Below are 18,536 nucleotides of genomic sequence, written 5' to 3' on the forward strand. Positions count from 1 at the left end.
TGTGATGGGACGGTGTGGTGGGAGATTCACTGTGTGTCTGACCCCGGGAGTGTGTGATGGGACTGTGTGGAGGGAGATTCACTCTGTGTCTGACTCGGGGAGTGTGTGATGGGACGGTGTGGAGGGAGATTCACTCTGTGTCTGACCACGGGAGTGTGTGATGGGACGGTGTGTAGGGAGATTCACTCTGTGTCTGACCCCGGGAGTGTGTGATGGGACGGTCTGGAGGGAGATTCACACTGTGTCTGACCCCGGGAGTGTGTGATGGGACGGTGTGGAGGGAGATTCACTCTGAGCCTGACCTCGGGAGTGTGTGAAGGGATGGGGTGGAGGGAGATTCTCTCTGTGTCTGACCCCGGGAGTGTGTGAAGGGATGGGGTGGAGGGAGATTCACTCTGTGTCTGACCCCGGGAGTGTGTGGTGGGACGGTGTGGAGGGAGATTCACTCTGTGTCTGACCCCGGCAGTGTGTGATGGGACAGTGTGGAGGGAGATTCACTCTGTGTCTGACCCCAGGAGTGTGAGATGGGACGGTGTGGAGGGAGATTCACTCTGTGTCTGACCCCGGGAGTGTGTGATGGGACGGTGTGGAGGGAGATTCACTCTGTGTCTGACCCTGGGAGTGTGTGATGGGATGGTGTGGAGCGAGATTCACTCTGTGTTTGACCCCGGGTGTGTGTGATGGGACGGTGTGGTGGGAGATTCACTGTGTGTCTGACCCCGGGAGTGTGTGATGGGACTGTGTGGAGGGAGATTCACTCTGTGTCTGACTCGGGGAGTGTGTGATGGGACGGTGTGGAGGGAGATTCACTCTGTGTCTGACCACGGGAGTGTGTGATGGGACGGTGTGTAGGGAGATTCACTCTGTGTCTGACCCCGGGAGTGTGTGATGGGACGGTGTGGAGGGAGATTCACACTGTGTCTGACCCCGGGAGTGTGTGATGGGACGGTGTGGAGGGAGATTCACTCTGAGCCTGACCTCGGGAGTGTGTGAAGGGATGGGGTGGAGGGAGATTCTCTCTGTGTCTGATCCCGGGAGTGTGTGAAGGGATGGGGTGGAGGGAGATTCACTCTGTGTCTGACCCCGGGAGTGTGTGGTGGGACGGTGTGGAGGGAGATTCACTCTGTGTCTGACCCCGGGAGTGTGTGATGGGACAGTGTGGAGGGAGATTCACTCTGTGTCTGACCCCAGGAGTGTGTGATGGGATGGTGTGGAGGGAGATTCACTCTGTGTCTGACCCCGGGAGTATGTGATGGGACGGTGTGGAGGGAGATTCACTCTGTGTCTGACTCGGGGAGTGTGTGATGGGACGGTGTGGAGGGAGATTCACTCTGTGTCTGACCACGGGAGTGTGTGATGGGACGGTGTGTAGGGAGATTCACTCTGTGTCTGACCCCGGGAGTGTGTGATGGGACGGTCTGGAGGGAGATTCACACTGTGTCTGACCCCGGGAGTGTGTGATGGGACGGTGTGGAGGGAGATTCACTCTGAGCCTGACCTCGGGAGTGTGTGAAGGGATGGGGTGGAGGGAGATTCTCTCTGTGTCTGACCCCGGGAGTGTGTGAAGGGATGGGGTGGAGGGAGATTCACTCTGTGTCTGACCCCGGGAGTGTGTGGTGGGACGGTGTGGAGGGAGATTCACTCTGTGTCTGACCCCGGCAGTGTGTGATGGGACAGTGTGGAGGGAGATTCACTCTGTGTCTGACCCTGGGAGTGTGTGATGGGATGGTGTGGAGGGAGATTCACTCTGTTTTTGACCCCGGGAGTGTGTGATGGGACGGTGTGGTGGGAGATTCACTGTGTGTCTGACCCCGGGAGTGTGTGATGGGACTGTGTGGAGGGAGATTCACTCTGTGTCTGACTCGGGGAGTGTGTGATGGGACGGTGTGGAGGGAGATTCACTCTGTGTCTGACCACGGGAGTGTGTGATGGGACGGTGTGTAGGGAGAATCACTCTGTGTCTGACCCCGGGAGTGTGTGATGGGACGGTCTGGAGGGAGATTCACACTGTGTCTGACCCCGGGAGTGTGTGATGGGACGGTGTGGAGGGAGATTCACTCTGAGCCTGACCTCGGGAGTGTGTGAAGGGATGGGGTGGAGGGAGATTCTCTCTGTGTCTGACCCCGGGAGTGTGTGAAGGGATGGGGTGGAGGGAGATTCACTCTGTGTCTGACCCCGGGAGTGTGTGGTGGGACGGTGTGGAGGGAGATTCACTCTGTGTCTGACCCCGGCAGTGTGTGATGGGACAGTGTGGAGGGAGATTCACTCTGTGTCTGACCCCAGGAGTGTGAGATGGGACGGTGTGGAGGGAGATTCACTCTGTGTCTGACCCCGGGAGTGTGTGATGGGACGGTGTGGAGGGAGATTCACTCTGTGTCTGACCCTGGGAGTGTGTGATGGGATGGTGTGGAGCGAGATTCACTCTGTGTTTGACCCCGGGTGTGTGTGATGGGACGGTGTGGTGGGAGATTCACTGTGTGTCTGACCCCGGGAGTGTGTGATGGGACTGTGTGGAGGGAGATTCACTCTGTGTCTGACTCGGGGAGTGTGTGATGGGACGGTGTGGAGGGAGATTCACTCTGTGTCTGACCACGGGAGTGTGTGATGGGACGGTGTGTAGGGAGATTCACTCTGTGTCTGACCCCGGGAGTGTGTGATGGGACGGTGTGGAGGGAGATTCACACTGTGTCTGACCCCGGGAGTGTGTGATGGGACGGTGTGGAGGCAGATTCACTCTGAGCCTGACCTCGGGAGTGTGTGAAGGGATGGGGTGGAGGGAGATTCTCTCTGTGTCTGACCCCGGGAGTGTGTGAAGGGATGGGGTGGAGGGAGATTCACTCTGTGTCTGACCCCGGGAGTGTGTGGTGGGACGGTGTGGAGGGAGATTCACTCTGTGTCTGACCCCGGGAGTGTGTGATGGGACAGTGTGGAGGGAGATTCACTCTGTGTCTGACCCCAGGAGTGTGTGATGGGATGGTGTGGAGGGAGATTCACTCTGTGTCTGACCCCGGGAGTATGTGATGGGACGGTGTGGAGGGAGATTCACTCTGTGTCTGACTCGGGGAGTGTGTGATGGGACGGTGTGGAGGGAGATTCACTCTGTGTCTGACCACGGGAGTGTGTGATGGGACGGTGTGTAGGGAGATTCACTCTGTGTCTGACCCCGGGAGTGTGTGATGGGACGGTCTGGAGGGAGATTCACACTGTGTCTGACCCCGGGAGTGTGTGATGGGACGGTGTGGAGGGAGATTCACTCTGAGCCTGACCTCGGGAGTGTGTGAAGGGATGGGGTGGAGGGAGATTCTCTCTGTGTCTGACCCCGGGAGTGTGTGAAGGGATGGGGTGGAGGGAGATTCACTCTGTGTCTGACCCCGGGAGTGTGTGGTGGGACGGTGTGGAGGGAGATTCACTCTGTGTCTGACCCCGGCAGTGTGTGATGGGACAGTGTGGAGGGAGATTCACTCTGTGTCTGACCCCAGGAGTGTGAGATGGGACGGTGTGGAGGGAGATTCACTCTGTGTCTGACCCCGGGAGTGTGTGATGGGACGGTGTGGAGGGAGATTCACTCTGTGTCTGACCCTGGGAGTGTGTGATGGGATGGTGTGGAGCGAGATTCACTCTGTGTTTGACCCCGGGTGTGTGTGATGGGACGGTGTGGTGGGAGATTCACTGTGTGTCTGACCCCGGGAGTGTGTGATGGGACTGTGTGGAGGGAGATTCACTCTGTGTCTGACTCGGGGAGTGTGTGATGGGACGGTGTGGAGGGAGATTCACTCTGTGTCTGACCACGGGAGTGTGTGATGGGACGGTGTGTAGGGAGATTCACTCTGTGTCTGACCCCGGGAGTGTGTGATGGGACGGTGTGGAGGGAGATTCACACTGTGTCTGACCCCGGGAGTGTGTGATGGGACGGTGTGGAGGGAGATTCACTCTGAGCCTGACCTCGGGAGTGTGTGAAGGGATGGGGTGGAGGGAGATTCTCTCTGTGTCTGATCCCGGGAGTGTGTGAAGGGATGGGGTGGAGGGAGATTCACTCTGTGTCTGACCCCGGGAGTGTGTGGTGGGACGGTGTGGAGGGAGATTCACTCTGTGTCTGACCCCGGGAGTGTGTGATGGGACAGTGTGGAGGGAGATTCACTCTGTGTCTGACCCCAGGAGTGTGTGATGGGATGGTGTGGAGGGAGATTCACTCTGTGTCTGACCCCGGGAGTATGTGATGGGACGGTGTGGAGGGAGATTCACTCTGTGTCTGACTCGGGGAGTGTGTGATGGGACGGTGTGGAGGGAGATTCACTCTGTGTCTGACCACGGGAGTGTGTGATGGGACGGTGTGTAGGGAGATTCACTCTGTGTCTGACCCCGGGAGTGTGTGATGGGACGGTCTGGAGGGAGATTCACACTGTGTCTGACCCCGGGAGTGTGTGATGGGACGGTGTGGAGGGAGATTCACTCTGAGCCTGACCTCGGGAGTGTGTGAAGGGATGGGGTGGAGGGAGATTCTCTCTGTGTCTGACCCCGGGAGTGTGTGAAGGGATGGGGTGGAGGGAGATTCACTCTGTGTCTGACCCCGGGAGTGTGTGGTGGGACGGTGTGGAGGGAGATTCACTCTGTGTCTGACCCCGGCAGTGTGTGATGGGACAGTGTGGAGGGAGATTCACTCTGTGTCTGACCCTGGGAGTGTGTGATGGGATGGTGTGGAGGGAGATTCACTCTGTTTTTGACCCCGGGAGTGTGTGATGGGACGGTGTGGTGGGAGATTCACTGTGTGTCTGACCCCGGGAGTGTGTGATGGGACTGTGTGGAGGGAGATTCACTCTGTGTCTGACTCGGGGAGTGTGTGATGGGACGGTGTGGAGGGAGATTCACTCTGTGTCTGACCACGGGAGTGTGTGATGGGACGGTGTGTAGGGAGAATCACTCTGTGTCTGACCCCGGGAGTGTGTGATGGGACGGTCTGGAGGGAGATTCACACTGTGTCTGACCCCGGGAGTGTGTGATGGGACGGTGTGGAGGGAGATTCACTCTGAGCCTGACCTCGGGAGTGTGTGAAGGGATGGGGTGGAGGGAGATTCTCTCTGTGTCTGACCCCGGGAGTGTGTGAAGGGATGGGGTGGAGGGAGATTCACTCTGTGTCTGACCCCGGGAGTGTGTGGTGGGACGGTGTGGAGGGAGATTCACTCTGTGTCTGACCCCGGCAGTGTGTGATGGGACAGTGTGGAGGGAGATTCACTCTGTGTCTGACCCCAGGAGTGTGAGATGGGACGGTGTGGAGGGAGATTCACTCTGTGTCTGACCCCGGGAGTGTGTGATGGGACGGTGTGGAGGGAGATTCACTCTGTGTCTGACCCTGGGAGTGTGTGATGGGATGGTGTGGAGCGAGATTCACTCTGTGTTTGACCCCGGGTGTGTGTGATGGGACGGTGTGGTGGGAGATTCACTGTGTGTCTGACCCCGGGAGTGTGTGATGGGACTGTGTGGAGGGAGATTCACTCTGTGTCTGACTCGGGGAGTGTGTGATGGGACGGTGTGGAGGGAGATTCACTCTGTGTCTGACCACGGGAGTGTGTGATGGGACGGTGTGTAGGGAGATTCACTCTGTGTCTGACCCCGGGAGTGTGTGATGGGACGGTGTGGAGGGAGATTCACACTGTGTCTGACCCCGGGAGTGTGTGATGGGACGGTGTGGAGGCAGATTCACTCTGAGCCTGACCTCGGGAGTGTGTGAAGGGATGGGGTGGAGGGAGATTCTCTCTGTGTCTGACCCCGGGAGTGTGTGAAGGGATGGGGTGGAGGGAGATTCACTCTGTGTCTGACCCCGGGAGTGTGTGGTGGGACGGTGTGGAGGGAGATTCACTCTGTGTCTGACCCCGGGAGTGTGTGATGGGACAGTGTGGAGGGAGATTCACTCTGTGTCTGACCCCAGGAGTGTGTGATGGGATGGTGTGGAGGGAGATTCACTCTGTGTCTGACCCCGGGAGTATGTGATGGGACGGTGTGGAGGGAGATTCACTCTGTGTCTGACTCGGGGAGTGTGTGATGGGACGGTGTGGAGGGAGATTCACTCTGTGTCTGACCACGGGAGTGTGTGATGGGACGGTGTGTAGGGAGATTCACTCTGTGTCTGACCCCGGGAGTGTGTGATGGGACGGTCTGGAGGGAGATTCACACTGTGTCTGACCCCGGGAGTGTGTGATGGGACGGTGTGGAGGGAGATTCACTCTGAGCCTGACCTCGGGAGTGTGTGAAGGGATGGGGTGGAGGGAGATTCTCTCTGTGTCTGACCCCGGGAGTGTGTGAAGGGATGGGGTGGAGGGAGATTCACTCTGTGTCTGACCCCGGGAGTGTGTGGTGGGACGGTGTGGAGGGAGATTCACTCTGTGTCTGACCCCGGCAGTGTGTGATGGGACAGTGTGGAGGGAGATTCACTCTGTGTCTGACCCCAGGAGTGTGTGATGGGACGGTGTGGAGGGAGATTCACTCTGTGTCTGACCCCGGGAGTGTGTGATGGGACGGTGTGGAGGGAGATTCACTCTGTGTCTGACCCTGGGAGTGTGTGATGGGATGGTGTGGAGCGAGATTCACTCTGTGTTTGACCCCGGGTGTGTGTGATGGGACGGTGTGGTGGGAGATTCACTGTGTGTCTGACCCCGGGAGTGTGTGATGGGACTGTGTGGAGGGAGATTCACTCTGTGTCTGACTCGGGGAGTGTGTGATGGGACGGTGTGGAGGGAGATTCACTCTGTGTCTGACCACGGGAGTGTGTGATGGGACGGTGTGTAGGGAGATTCACTCTGTGTCTGACCCCGGGAGTGTGTGATGGGACGGTGTGGAGGGAGATTCACACTGTGTCTGACCCCGGGAGTGTGTGATGGGACGGTGTGGAGGGAGATTCACTCTGAGCCTGACCTCGGGAGTGTGTGAAGGGATGGGGTGGAGGGAGATTCTCTCTGTGTCTGACCCCGGGAGTGTGTGAAGGGATGGGGTGGAGGGAGATTCACTCTGTGTCTGACCCCGGGAGTGTGTGGTGGGACGGTGTGGAGGGAGATTCACTCTGTGTCTGACCCCGGGAGTGTGTGATGGGACAGTGTGGAGGGAGATTCACTCTGTGTCTGACCCCAGGAGTGTGTGATGGGATGGTGTGGAGGGAGATTCACTCTGTGTCTGACCCCAGGAGTGTGTGATGGGATGGTGTGGAGGGAGATTCACTCTGTGTCTGACCCCGGGAGTGTGTGGTGGGACGGTGTGGAGGGAGATTCACTCTGTGTCTGACCCCGGGAGTGTGTGATGGGACAGTGTGGAGGGAGATTCACTCTGTGTCTGACCCCAGGAGTGTGTGATGGGATGGTGTGGAGGGAGATTCACTCTGTGTCTGACCCCGGGAGTGTGTGATGGGACACTGTGGAGGGAGATTCACTCTGTGTCTGACCCCGGGAGTGTGTGATGGGATGGAGTGGAGGGAGATTCTCTCTGTGTCTGACCCCGGGAGTGTGTGATGGGACAGTGTGGAGGGAGATTCACTCTGTGTCTGACCCCGGGAGTGTGTGATGGGATGGAGTGGAGGGAGCTCCACTCTGTGTCTGACCCCGGGAGTGTGTGATGGGACGGTGTGGACGGAGATTCACTCTGTGTCTGACCCCGGGAGTGTGTGATGGGACGGTGTGGAGGGGGATTCACTCTGTGTCTGACCCGGGAATGTATGATAGGACGGTTTGGAGGGGGATTGGCTCTGTGTCTGACCCCGGGAGTGTGTGATGGGACGGTGTGGAGGGTGATTCACTCTGTGTCTGACCCGGGGAGTGTGTGATGGGACGGTGTGGAGGGAGATTCACTGTGTGTCTGACCCCGGGAGTGTGTGATGGAACGGTGTGGAGGGAGATTCACTCTGTGTCTGTCCCTGGGAGTGTGTGATGGGACGGTGTGGAGGTTGATTCACTCTGTGTCTGACCCGGGGAGTGTGTGATGGGACGGTGTGGAGGGAGATTCACTGTGTGTCTGACCCCGGGAGTGTGTGATGGAACGGTGTGGAGGGAGATTCACTCTGTGACTGACCCCGGGAGTGTGTGATGGGACGGTGTGGAGGGAGATTCACTCTGTGTCTAACCCCGGGAGTGTGTGATGGAATGGTGTGGAGGGAGATTCACTGTGTGTCTGACCCCGGGAGTGTGTGATGGGACAGTGTGGAGGGAGATTCACTCTGTGTCTGACCCGGGGTGTGTGTGATGGGACGGTGTGGAGGGAGATTCACCCTGTGTCTGACCCGGGGAGTGTGTGATGGGACGGTGTGGAGGGATCTTCACTCTGTGTCTGACCCCGGGAGTGTGTGATGGGACTGTGTGGGGGGAGATTCACTCTGTGTCTGACCCGGGGAGTGTGTGATGGGACGGTGTGCAGGGAGATTCACTCTGTGTCTGACCCCGGGAGTGTGTGATGGGACGGTGTGGAGGGAGATTCACTCTGTGTCTGACCCCGGGAGTGTGTGATGGGACGGTGTGGAGGGAGCTTCACTCTGTGTCTGACCCCGGGTGTGTGTGATGGGACGGTGTGGAGGGAGATTCACTCTGTGTCTGACCCCGGGAGTGTGTAATGGGACGGTGTGGAGGGAGCTTCACTCTGTGTCTGGCCCCGGGTGTGTGTGATGGGACGGTGTGGAGGGAGATTCATTCTGTGTCTGACCCCGGGAGTGTGTGATGGAACGGTGTGGAGGGAATTTCACCCTGTGTCTGACCCCGGGAGTGTGTGATGGGACGGTGTGGAGGGAGATTCACTCTGTGTCTGACCCCGGGAGTGTGTGATGGGACGGTGTGGAGGGAGATACACTCTTTGTCTGACTTGGGGAGTGTGTGATGGGATGCTGTGGAGGGAGATTCACTCTGTGTCTGACCCTGGGAGTGTGTGATGGGATGGTGTGGAGGGAGATTCACTCTGTGTTTGACCCCGGGAGTGTGTGATGGGACGGTGTGGTGGGAGATTCACTGTGTGTCTGACCCCGGGTGTGTGTGATGGGACTGTGTGGAGGGAGATTCACTCTGTGTCTGACTCGGGGAGTGTGTGATGGGACGGTGTGGAGGGAGATTCACTCTGTGTCTGACCACGGGAGTGTGTGATGGGACGGTGTGTAGGGAGATTCACTCTGTGTCTCACCCCGGGAGTGTGTGATGGGACGGTGTGGAGGGAGATTCACACTGTGTCTGACCCCGGGAGTGTGTGATGGGACGGTGTGGAGGGAGATTCACTCTGAGCCTGATCTCGGGAGTGTGTGAAGGGATGGGGTGGAGGGAGATTCTCTCTGTGTCTGACCCCGGGAGTGTGTGGTGGGACGGTGTGGAGGGAGATTCACTCTGTGTCTGACCCCAGGAGTGTGTGATGGGACGGTGTGGAGGGAGATTCACTCTGTGTCTGACCCCGGGAGTGTGTGATGGGACGGTGTGGAGGGAGATTCACTCTGTGTCTGACCCTTGGAGTGTGTGATGGGATGGTGTGGAGGGAGATTCACTCTGTGTTTGACCCCGGGAGTGTGTGATGGGACGGTGTGGTGGGAGATTCACTGTGTGTCTGACCCCGGGAGTGTGTGATGGGACTGTGTGGAGGGAGATTCACTCTGTGTCTGACTCGGGGAGTGTGTGATGGGACGGTGTGGAGGGAGATTCACTCTGTGTCTGACCACGGGAGTGTGTGATGGGACGGTGTGGAGGGAGATTCACTCTGAGCCTGACCTCGGGAGTGTGTGAAGGGATGGGGTGGAGGGAGATTCTCTCTGTGTCTGACCACGGGAGTGTGTGAAGGGATGGGGTGGAGGGAGATTCACTCTGTGTCTGACCCCGGGAGTGTGTGGTGGGACGGTGTGGAGGGAGATTCACTCTGTGTCTGACCCCGGGAGTGTGTGATGGGACAGTGTGGAGGGAGATTCACTCTGTGTCTGACCCCAGGAGTGTGTGATGGGATGGTGTGGAGGGAGATTCACTCTGTGTCTGACCCCGGGAGTGTGTGATGGGACAGTGTGGAGGGAGATTCACTCTGTGTCTGACCCCGGGAGTGTGTGATGGGATGGAGTGGAGGGAGATTCTCTCTGTGTCTGACCCCGGGAGTGTGTGATGGGACAGTGTGGAGGGAGATTCACTCTGTGTCTGACCCCGGGAGTGTGTGATGGGATGGAGTGGAGGGAGCTCCACTCTGTGTCTGACCCCGGGAGTGTGTGATGGGACGGTGTGGACGGAGATTCACTCTGTGTCTGACCCCGGGAGTGTGTGATGGGACGGTGTGGAGGGGGATTCACTCTGTGTCTGACCCGGGAATGTATGATAGGACAGTTTGGAGGGGGATTCGCTCTGTGTCTGACCCCGGGAGTGTGTGATGGGACGGTGTGGAGGGTGATTCACTCTGTGTCTGACCCGGGGAGTGTGTGATGGGACGGTGTGGAGGGAGATTCACTGTGTGTCTGACCCCGGGAGTGTGTGATGGAACGGTGTGGAGGGAGATTCACTCTGTGTCTGTCCCTGGGAGTGTGTGATGGGACGGTGTGGAGGGTGATTCACTCTGTGTCTGACCCGGGGAGTGTGTGATGGGACGGTGTGGAGGGAGATTCACTGTGTGTCTGACCCCGGGAGTGTGTGATGGAACGGTGTGGAGGGAGATTCACTCTGTGACTGACCCCGGGAGTGTGTGATGGGACGGCGTGGAGGGAGATTCACTCTGTGTCTGACCCCGGGAGTGTGTGATGGAATGGTGTGGAGGGAGATTCACTGTGTGTCTGACCCCGGGAGTGTGTGATGGGACAGTGTGGAGGGAGATTCACTCTGTGTCTGACCCGGGGTGTGTGTGATGGGACGGTGTGGAGGGAGATTCACCCTGTGTCTGACCCGGGGAGTGTGTGATGGGACGGTGTGGAGGGAGCTTCACTCTGTGTCTGACCCCGGGAGTGTGTGATGGGACTGTGTGGGGGGAGATTCACTCTGTGTCTGACCCGGGGAGTGTGTGATGGGACGGTGTGCAGGGAGATTCACTCTGTGTCTGACCCCGGGAGTGTGTGATGGGACGGTGTGGAGGGAGATTCACTCTGTGTCTGACCCCGGGAGTGTGTGATGGGACGGTGTGGAGGGAGCTTCACTCTGTGTCTGACCCCGGGTGTGTGTGATGGGACGGTGTGGAGGGAGATTCACTCTGTGTCTGACCCCGGGAGTGTGTAATGGGACGGTGTGGAGGGAGCTTCACTCTGTGTCTGGCCCCGGGTGTGTGTGATGGGACGGTGTGGAGGGAGATTCATTCTGTGTCTGACCCCGGGAGTGTGTGATGGAACGGTGTGGAGGGAGTTTCACCCTGTGTCTGACCCCGGGAGTGTGTGATGGGACGGTGTGGAGGGAGATTCACTCTGTGTCTGACCCCGGGAGTGTGTGATGGGACGGTGTGGAGGGAGTTTCACCCTGTGTCTGACCCCGGGAGTGTGTGATGGGACTGTGTGGAGGGAGATTCACTCTGTGTCTGACTCGGGGAGTGTGTGATGGGATGGTGTGGAGGGAGATTCACTCTGTGTCTGACCCCGGGAGTGTGTGATGGGACGGTGTGGAGGGAGATACACTCTTTGTCTGACTTGGGGAGTGTGTGATGGGATGCTGTGGAGGGAGATTCACTCTGTGTCTGACCCTGGGAGTGTGTGATGGGATGGTGTGGAGGGAGATTCACTCTGTGTTTGACCCCGGGAGTGTGTGATGGGACGGTGTGGTGGGAGATTCACTGTGTGTCTGACCCCGGGTGTGTGTGATGGGACTGTGTGGAGGGAGATTCACTCTGTGTCTGACTCGGGGAGTGTGTGATGGGACGGTGTGGAGGGAGATTCACTCTGTGTCTGACCACTGGAGTGTGTGATGGGACGGTGTGTAGGGAGATTCACTCTGTGTCTCACCCCGGGAGTGTGTGATGGGACGGTGTGGAGGGAGATTCACACTGTGTCTGACCCCGGGAGTGTGTGATGGGACGGTGTGGAGGGAGATTCACTCTGAGCCTGACCTCGGGAGTGTGTGAAGGGATGGGGTGGAGGGAGATTCTCTCTGTGTCTGACCCCGGGAGTGTGTGGTGGGACGGTGTGGAGGGAGATTCACTCTGTGTCTGACCCCAGGAGTGTGTGATGGGACGGTGTGGAGGGAGATTCACTCTGTGTCTGACCCCGGGAGTGTGTGATGGGACGGTGTGGAGGGAGATTCACTCTGTGTCTGACCCTTGGAGTGTGTGATGGGATGGTGTGGAGGGAGATTCACTCTGTGTTTGACCCCGGGAGTGTGTGATGGGACGGTGTGGTGGGAGATTCACTGTGTGTCTGACCCCGGGAGTGTGTGATGGGACTGTGTGGAGGGAGATTCACTCTGTGTCTGACTCGGGGAGTGTGTGATGGGACGGTGTGGAGGGAGATTCACTCTGTGTCTGACCACGGGAGTGTGTGATGGGACGGTGTGGAGGGAGATTCACTCTGAGCCTGACCTCGGGAGTGTGTGAAGGGATGGGGTGGAGGGAGATTCTCTCTGTGTCTGACCCCGGGAGTGTGTGAAGGGATGGGGTGGAGGGAGATTCACTCTGTGTCTGACCCCGGGAGTGTGTGGTGGGATGGTGTGGAGGGAGATTCACTCTGTGTCTGACCCCGGGAGTGTGTGATGGGACAGTGTGGAGGGAGATTCACTCTGTGTCTGACCCCAGGAGTGTGTGATGGGATGGTGTGGAGGGAGATTCACTCTGTGTCTGACCCCGGGAGTGTGTGATGGGACAGTGTGGAGGGAGATTCACTCTGTGTCTGACCCCGGGAGTGTGTGATGGGATGGAGTGGAGGGAAGTCCACTCTGTGTCTGACCCCGGGAGTGTGTGATGGGACGGTGTGGAGGGAGATTCACTCTGTGTCTGACCCCGGGAGTGTGTGATGGGACAGTGTGGAGGGAGATTCACTCTGTGTCTGACCCCGGGAGTGTGTGATGGGATGGAGTGGAGGGAGATTCTCTCTGTGTCTGACCCCGGGATTGTGTGATGGGACAGTGTGGAGGGAGATTCACTCTGTGTCTGACCCCGGGAGTGGGTGATGGGACGGTGTGGAGTGAGATTCACTCTGTGTCTGACCCTGGGAGTGTGTGATGGGACGGCGTGGAGGGAGATTCACTCTGTGTCTGACCCCGGGAGTGGGTGATGGGACGGTGTGGAGCGGGTTCCACTTGTCACCTGTGTCTCCTCTTCAGAAGTTCGTGGCTGGCTTCGACTCCCGCAACGCGTATTGGATTGGTATGCGGGAGGTACCACAGAACCTGAGCTGGGTCTGGGTGGACGGAACTCCCCTGCAAGATGACCTGACGTGAGTGTCTCCGGCTCTGAACCCTTCCTCTTCATGTCCCATCCCCTAGGGCCACAACCCCATCCTCCGCATGCACTTAGAGTGGGCAGGGTCTCCTGCGGGGGTGCAGCAGGCTTTGGCTACCCGGGCTTCCTGTTGGAGAGCTGCTGCCTTGATCTGGGCCAGGTCCCTGACGTTGTCTGAGGCTCAGACGGTCAGAATCGTTTGCCCAAGTCTGCGGTGTCATGTAAATTCATTGAGTCCGTGAGGAGCCCATGTCGTCCATGACAACTTATTATCCTGCCTCAGTAACCGTTGTCAGGCTTCCTGCCAGGTCCAGGAGTCGACTCTAACAGACTCTGTCATCTTCATCGGGAATGATGCCTCCGCCTGGCTAGCCCGGTGGTATTTATACCCCCGTCATCCCTCTTTCCTGATTGGTTTGTCCTCAACCAATCAGATTTCTGCCGTGGCAACTTGCTTAAAATCGCTTTCCAGTTCTTACTTGGAGTGAGACCTTCATCTTTGTTGAAATTCTTGGTCAATGGCTTCCATCCTGCCTAGTCCCATCAACCTGCACCTGGCCCATAGCTCTCCATAACCCTTTCATCTATCTACTTATCTATGTACTTATCTACAATATTACAGATGAACTTTCCTCCACCATTTCCACTATTAGCTTGTTCCACTGTCTGAGTGAAGTTCCCCCTCACCTTCCTCTCAGTCATTTCACCTTTCGCCCTTAACCCATTACCTCTCATTCTCGTCTCACCCAACCTATGCCTGCTTGCACTTGTCCTATCTATGCCCCTCATAATTTTGTATACCTCTGTCATATCTCCCCTCCATTTCCTCCTCTCTTGGGATGAAGTCCTAACCTGTTCAACCTTTCCTATAACTCAAATCCTCCAGTCCCAGCAACGTCCTTGTAAATTTTCACCACTCTTTAAATCTTATTAATACCTTCAGTAATGGATGACATACCTCTGAGTTTAACAGAGGTATATGGGGCTGTTTTTTAAAGAATGACAAAATGCAGGTTTGTCCATTCCTCCTTGCAAATTTTCTCAAGCTGTGCCAGGTTCGTTGGGAGGGCTGGTGGACAGCAACCTTGACGTCTTGCCAGAGATGTTTGATCGGGTTAAGGTCAGGACTCTGACTGGGCCACTCAGGGACACCAATTGTCTTCATTTGAAGCCACTCCATGGTTTCTCAGGCAGTGTGATTTGGGTTGTTGTCCTGTTGAAAGATGAACTTCTCCCAGTTTAAGCTTTCTAGCAGAGGCTAGCAAGTTTTTATCCAGGATCTCTCTGTATTTTTCAGCATTCATTGCCCCATCAATCCTGACCAGATTTCCAGTCTCTGCTGCTGAAAATCATCTTCATAGCAGGATGGGATACCATACATTCCAGTATAGATGGGGTTACCAGGCTGATGCACAATATTAGATTTATGTGTCATTTACAGCTTAGTGTTGAGGCCAAAAAGTTCCACTTTAGTCTCATCCGAGCACGAGACCGTCTTCCACACCTTTACAGTTTCTTCTGTGTGACTCTTTGCAGTGTTTACAGGCAAGGATAAGCTTTTTTTTAGCCCGGCTGCTTCTTTGACATTCTTCCATAAATACTTCTTTTGTGGAAGGCTTTAAAGATTGTGGAGCCATGAACTTCATCTCCAGTTGCAGCCACGGACTCCTGCAGCTCACTCAGAGTGACTGTTGTTGTCACAGTAGCCTCTCTTACAAGTGCCAATCTTCTCCGGTGACTAAGTGTAGAGAGATCGCTGACCTGGGCAGTGTGGCTGTGGTTTTGTATTTTTCCACTGATTCACGATGGACTACACAGAGTTCTGAGGAATGTTCAGTGCCTTTGAGATGGTCTTGTACCCTTCCCCAAATTTGTGCTTCAATATTATCACTTGTCTTGAATGCTCTTTAGTCTTCATTTTGGTTTGGTCTGTTGAAAATCTACCATACTGTTGGCCCTTACTGGGAGAGGGGATATTTATTCAAATGATACCCCAGTTCTCTCCATCAGCAAATGGGGTGAGTTGGTAAGGTAATATACAGTATTGCACCTGAGAAAAAGTGGAAGAGAAACACTGAGTGGAGTTGGACAAAAGAAAAGAATGAGATAAGAGGGAGACACCAAGTGGAGAAGCATCTAGGGAGAGACCAGGAGGGATACGTAACATCTTTAACAATGAACTGTCTCCTTGCATTTTCCCTGTCAAGGTGCAACACCTCACATTTCTCTGGGTTAAGCTCCATCTGCCATTTCTCAGCCCATATCTGCAACTGATTTATGTCACACTGTATTCTCTGCACATTTTCCACACTATCCACAAGTTCACCGTCTGTAAACTTTACTGACCTCCGTGTTATGAAGTTTTTGATAAGAAGCCACGTAAAAACTGAATTATCAAGATACGTGGTGTTGGGGGTTAATATGTCAGCAGGGAGACAGGATTGGTTAACCAATACAAGTCAGGGAGTTGAGATAAATACCAATTGTCCGACTGATTGTACAGAAACACCAATACCCAAGAACAAAAAGCCTGTTAAAAGTGGTAGATGCGGCCCAGTCCATCACAGAAAAAGCTCTCCCCACCATTGAGCTCATCTGCAAAGAGTATTGACAGAAGGAAACAGCATCCATCACCAGTGACCCCCATCATCCAGACCGTGCTCTCTTCTCACTGCTTCCATTGGGCAGGAGGTACAGGAGCCTTGGGTCTCACACCACCAGGTTCAGGATCTATTAATACCCTTCAACCATCAGGCTGCTGGTCCAGTGAGAATAACTTCACTCACCTCAATCCTAAACTGATCCCACAACCTATGGACTCACTTTCTCAAATTTCTTTTTACTTATTTTTTATTATTCGCAGTTTGTCTTTTGCACGTTGGTTGTTTGTCAGTCTTTGTGTGTGTTCTTTTCATTAATTCTGTTGTATTTCTCTGTCCTACCATGAACACCACCAAGAAAATGAATCTCAGTGCAATAGAAAGTGACATATTTGTTCAGAGTTCAAAAAGTTCAAAGTAAAATTTATTGTCAGAGTACATACACGCCACTGCACACAACCCTGAGATTCTTTTTTTCTGCGGGCATACTTATCAAATTTGCAGAACAGTAACTGTGAACAGGATCGACGAACAACAAACTGTGCAAATGCAGATATAAATAAATAGCAATAGATAACAAGAGAATGAAATAGCAAGGTAATCAATTTGCTTTGAACATGGAAATGGGTGTTTCTCTGATTGTCAGTCAGCCAGCTCCACGACCATTTCCAACACACACCGAAGATTTGTGAAGAGGGGACCGGGAGTAGCATATCTGAGTTTACTGTTGATGCTAAAGTGAGTTGGGAAGCAAATTGTGCAGAGGGCACGGAGCGTCCAGGGAAAGATTGTTACGTACCCTGTAACTGGGTCACTTACCAGCAAAGATAGAGAGGCCCATTGAAGTCTGATGGTACTATTTTTTAACAGCATTTATTGATAAAATACACAAAAATAATATCAATGCAAACATACAGATAATATACGTCGTCAATACTAAATCTAAAAGTGCAGGTATAATAATAATCAATAAGAAATAGCTCTATCGTTGTCTAGGGGATAATGTATTGTCCGATGGAAATATAAAAGTCATTTTAGTTCATTCAAGCTGCAGCCTTTGGTTGGAGTCAAGAGAGAGTGTTTAAACTTGCCCATTCCTTTTATGATGTTAATCCTTCGAGAGTCGGTGGGGGCTGAGTGCTCCTTGGTGTTAGCTAAAGTCGTTCTCCTGTGGCAAGACCCACCAATTCTGAGGCAAATGGAAAAGGACGCACGTGGGCTTTCCACCAGCTTTCGCTGTTATGCTGTTACAGGAGTTCTAGCGTTTCTTCCGGTGCGTCTAAAGGGGCTGTTCCCCAGACCCTCTTTTATCCCCACTCACGGGGTCTCAGATGTCACTCAGGGTGGAATGATGCCATCCCCCGACCAGCCCACATTGCCTGAGGGCTTCCACAAAGCATAGTACTCAATATACAACTCCGTCTCCAAGAGACAATGACCTGTTCCGTGGCTTTGTATCGCTGAGGGCCAGGACATTCCAAACGTCTCTCTCTCGTTTCCTGGGTCTCCTGCCCTGACTTAATAGTGATCTTGCGATTCTTAAAAAGGAGGGGGGGGCACAGGTGTAACAAGATATAAATAGGTTAGGTGAGTGGGCAAGGGTGGAGTTACTGGGTTTGGTAAGTGTGAGCCCGTACACTTTCAGAAGGAAAAATAGATGAAAAATGGTGGGAGTTCACACCAAGTTGTTGTGCAGAGGGACTTGGGATTGCTTGTGCATGAAGGTTGCTTTGCAGGTGCAACAGGTTATCAAAGAAGGTAAATGTCTATTCCAGGCTATTTAAGAGCAGGGAGGTACAGGTGAGGCCACGCCTGGAGTACTGCGTGCATTTCTGGTCTCCTTACTTGAGGAAGGATAGACTGGCTTTGGAGTCGGTGCAGGGGAGGCTCACCAGGTAGATTTCAGAGATGGCGGGGTTAGACTATGAGGAGAGATTGAGTCGCTATGAGGGGGGACTATACTTGCTGGATTTCAGGAGAGGAATTCTTCTGGGAACATTAAAATTATGCAAGGGACAGATAAGAGAGGCAGGAAAGTTGTTCTCACTAGTAAATAAGGCTAGAACTAGGGGACATAGCCTCAAGATTTGGGGGAGTAGATTTAGGATGGAGACGAGGAGAAACTGCTTTTACCAGAGGGTGGTGAATCTGCGGAACTCTCTGCCCAGGGAAGCAGTGGAGGCTGCCACATTAAACAGGTTTAAGGCTAGATTTTGGCATAGTGAGGGAATTCAGGGTGATGGAGCTGTAACCCTTACCCAACAGGCTGGTATATGTCTAGGGGAAAAAGGGGATCCAGCCACTCTCCAACCCACCTCCCGTACACGCAGGTGCTGTGAGAATCGAGTTTACGCCTCGAGCCCGCCAACAGTATCAAATCCACCACAAATACCGTTATGAAATACACTTTAAAGAGTTTACTAAAATTAAAAAGAGTAGTAAGCAATACAATATATATACACAAGGAAAAAAAAAAGGCGCCACTTATCAAAGTTCAGTCTGTTTAGTGCACTCGTTGGAGCTCAATCAACGAACCAATCGACCCATCCGGCCGTCGCACCTGGGACCACCCCAGTGGTCTTACGAGCAGTACAGCACACGTCCACCTTC

General features: G+C 54.7%; 1 protein-coding gene across 5 annotated transcripts in view; it reads left to right on the plus strand.

Moving 5' to 3' along the window:
• Positions 1-18,536, plus strand: part of LOC132389148 (C-type lectin domain family 6 member A-like) — a 102,724-nt gene that overhangs the window by 76,638 nt on the left and 7,550 nt on the right. For 4 of the 5 annotated variants that reach the window (XM_059961604.1, XM_059961608.1, XM_059961606.1 and 1 more), the window contains one exon: positions 13,209-13,321. In XM_059961604.1, the coding sequence (XP_059817587.1) occupies positions 13,209-13,321 (113 nt within the window). The remainder of the gene's footprint in view (positions 1-13,208; positions 13,322-18,536) is intronic. The other variant, XM_059961607.1, reaches the window with a different exon arrangement.

This window comes from Hypanus sabinus, unplaced genomic scaffold, assembly GCF_030144855.1.
Source record: "Hypanus sabinus isolate sHypSab1 unplaced genomic scaffold, sHypSab1.hap1 scaffold_483, whole genome shotgun sequence".
Taxonomy (NCBI): Eukaryota; Metazoa; Chordata; class Chondrichthyes; order Myliobatiformes; family Dasyatidae; genus Hypanus; species Hypanus sabinus.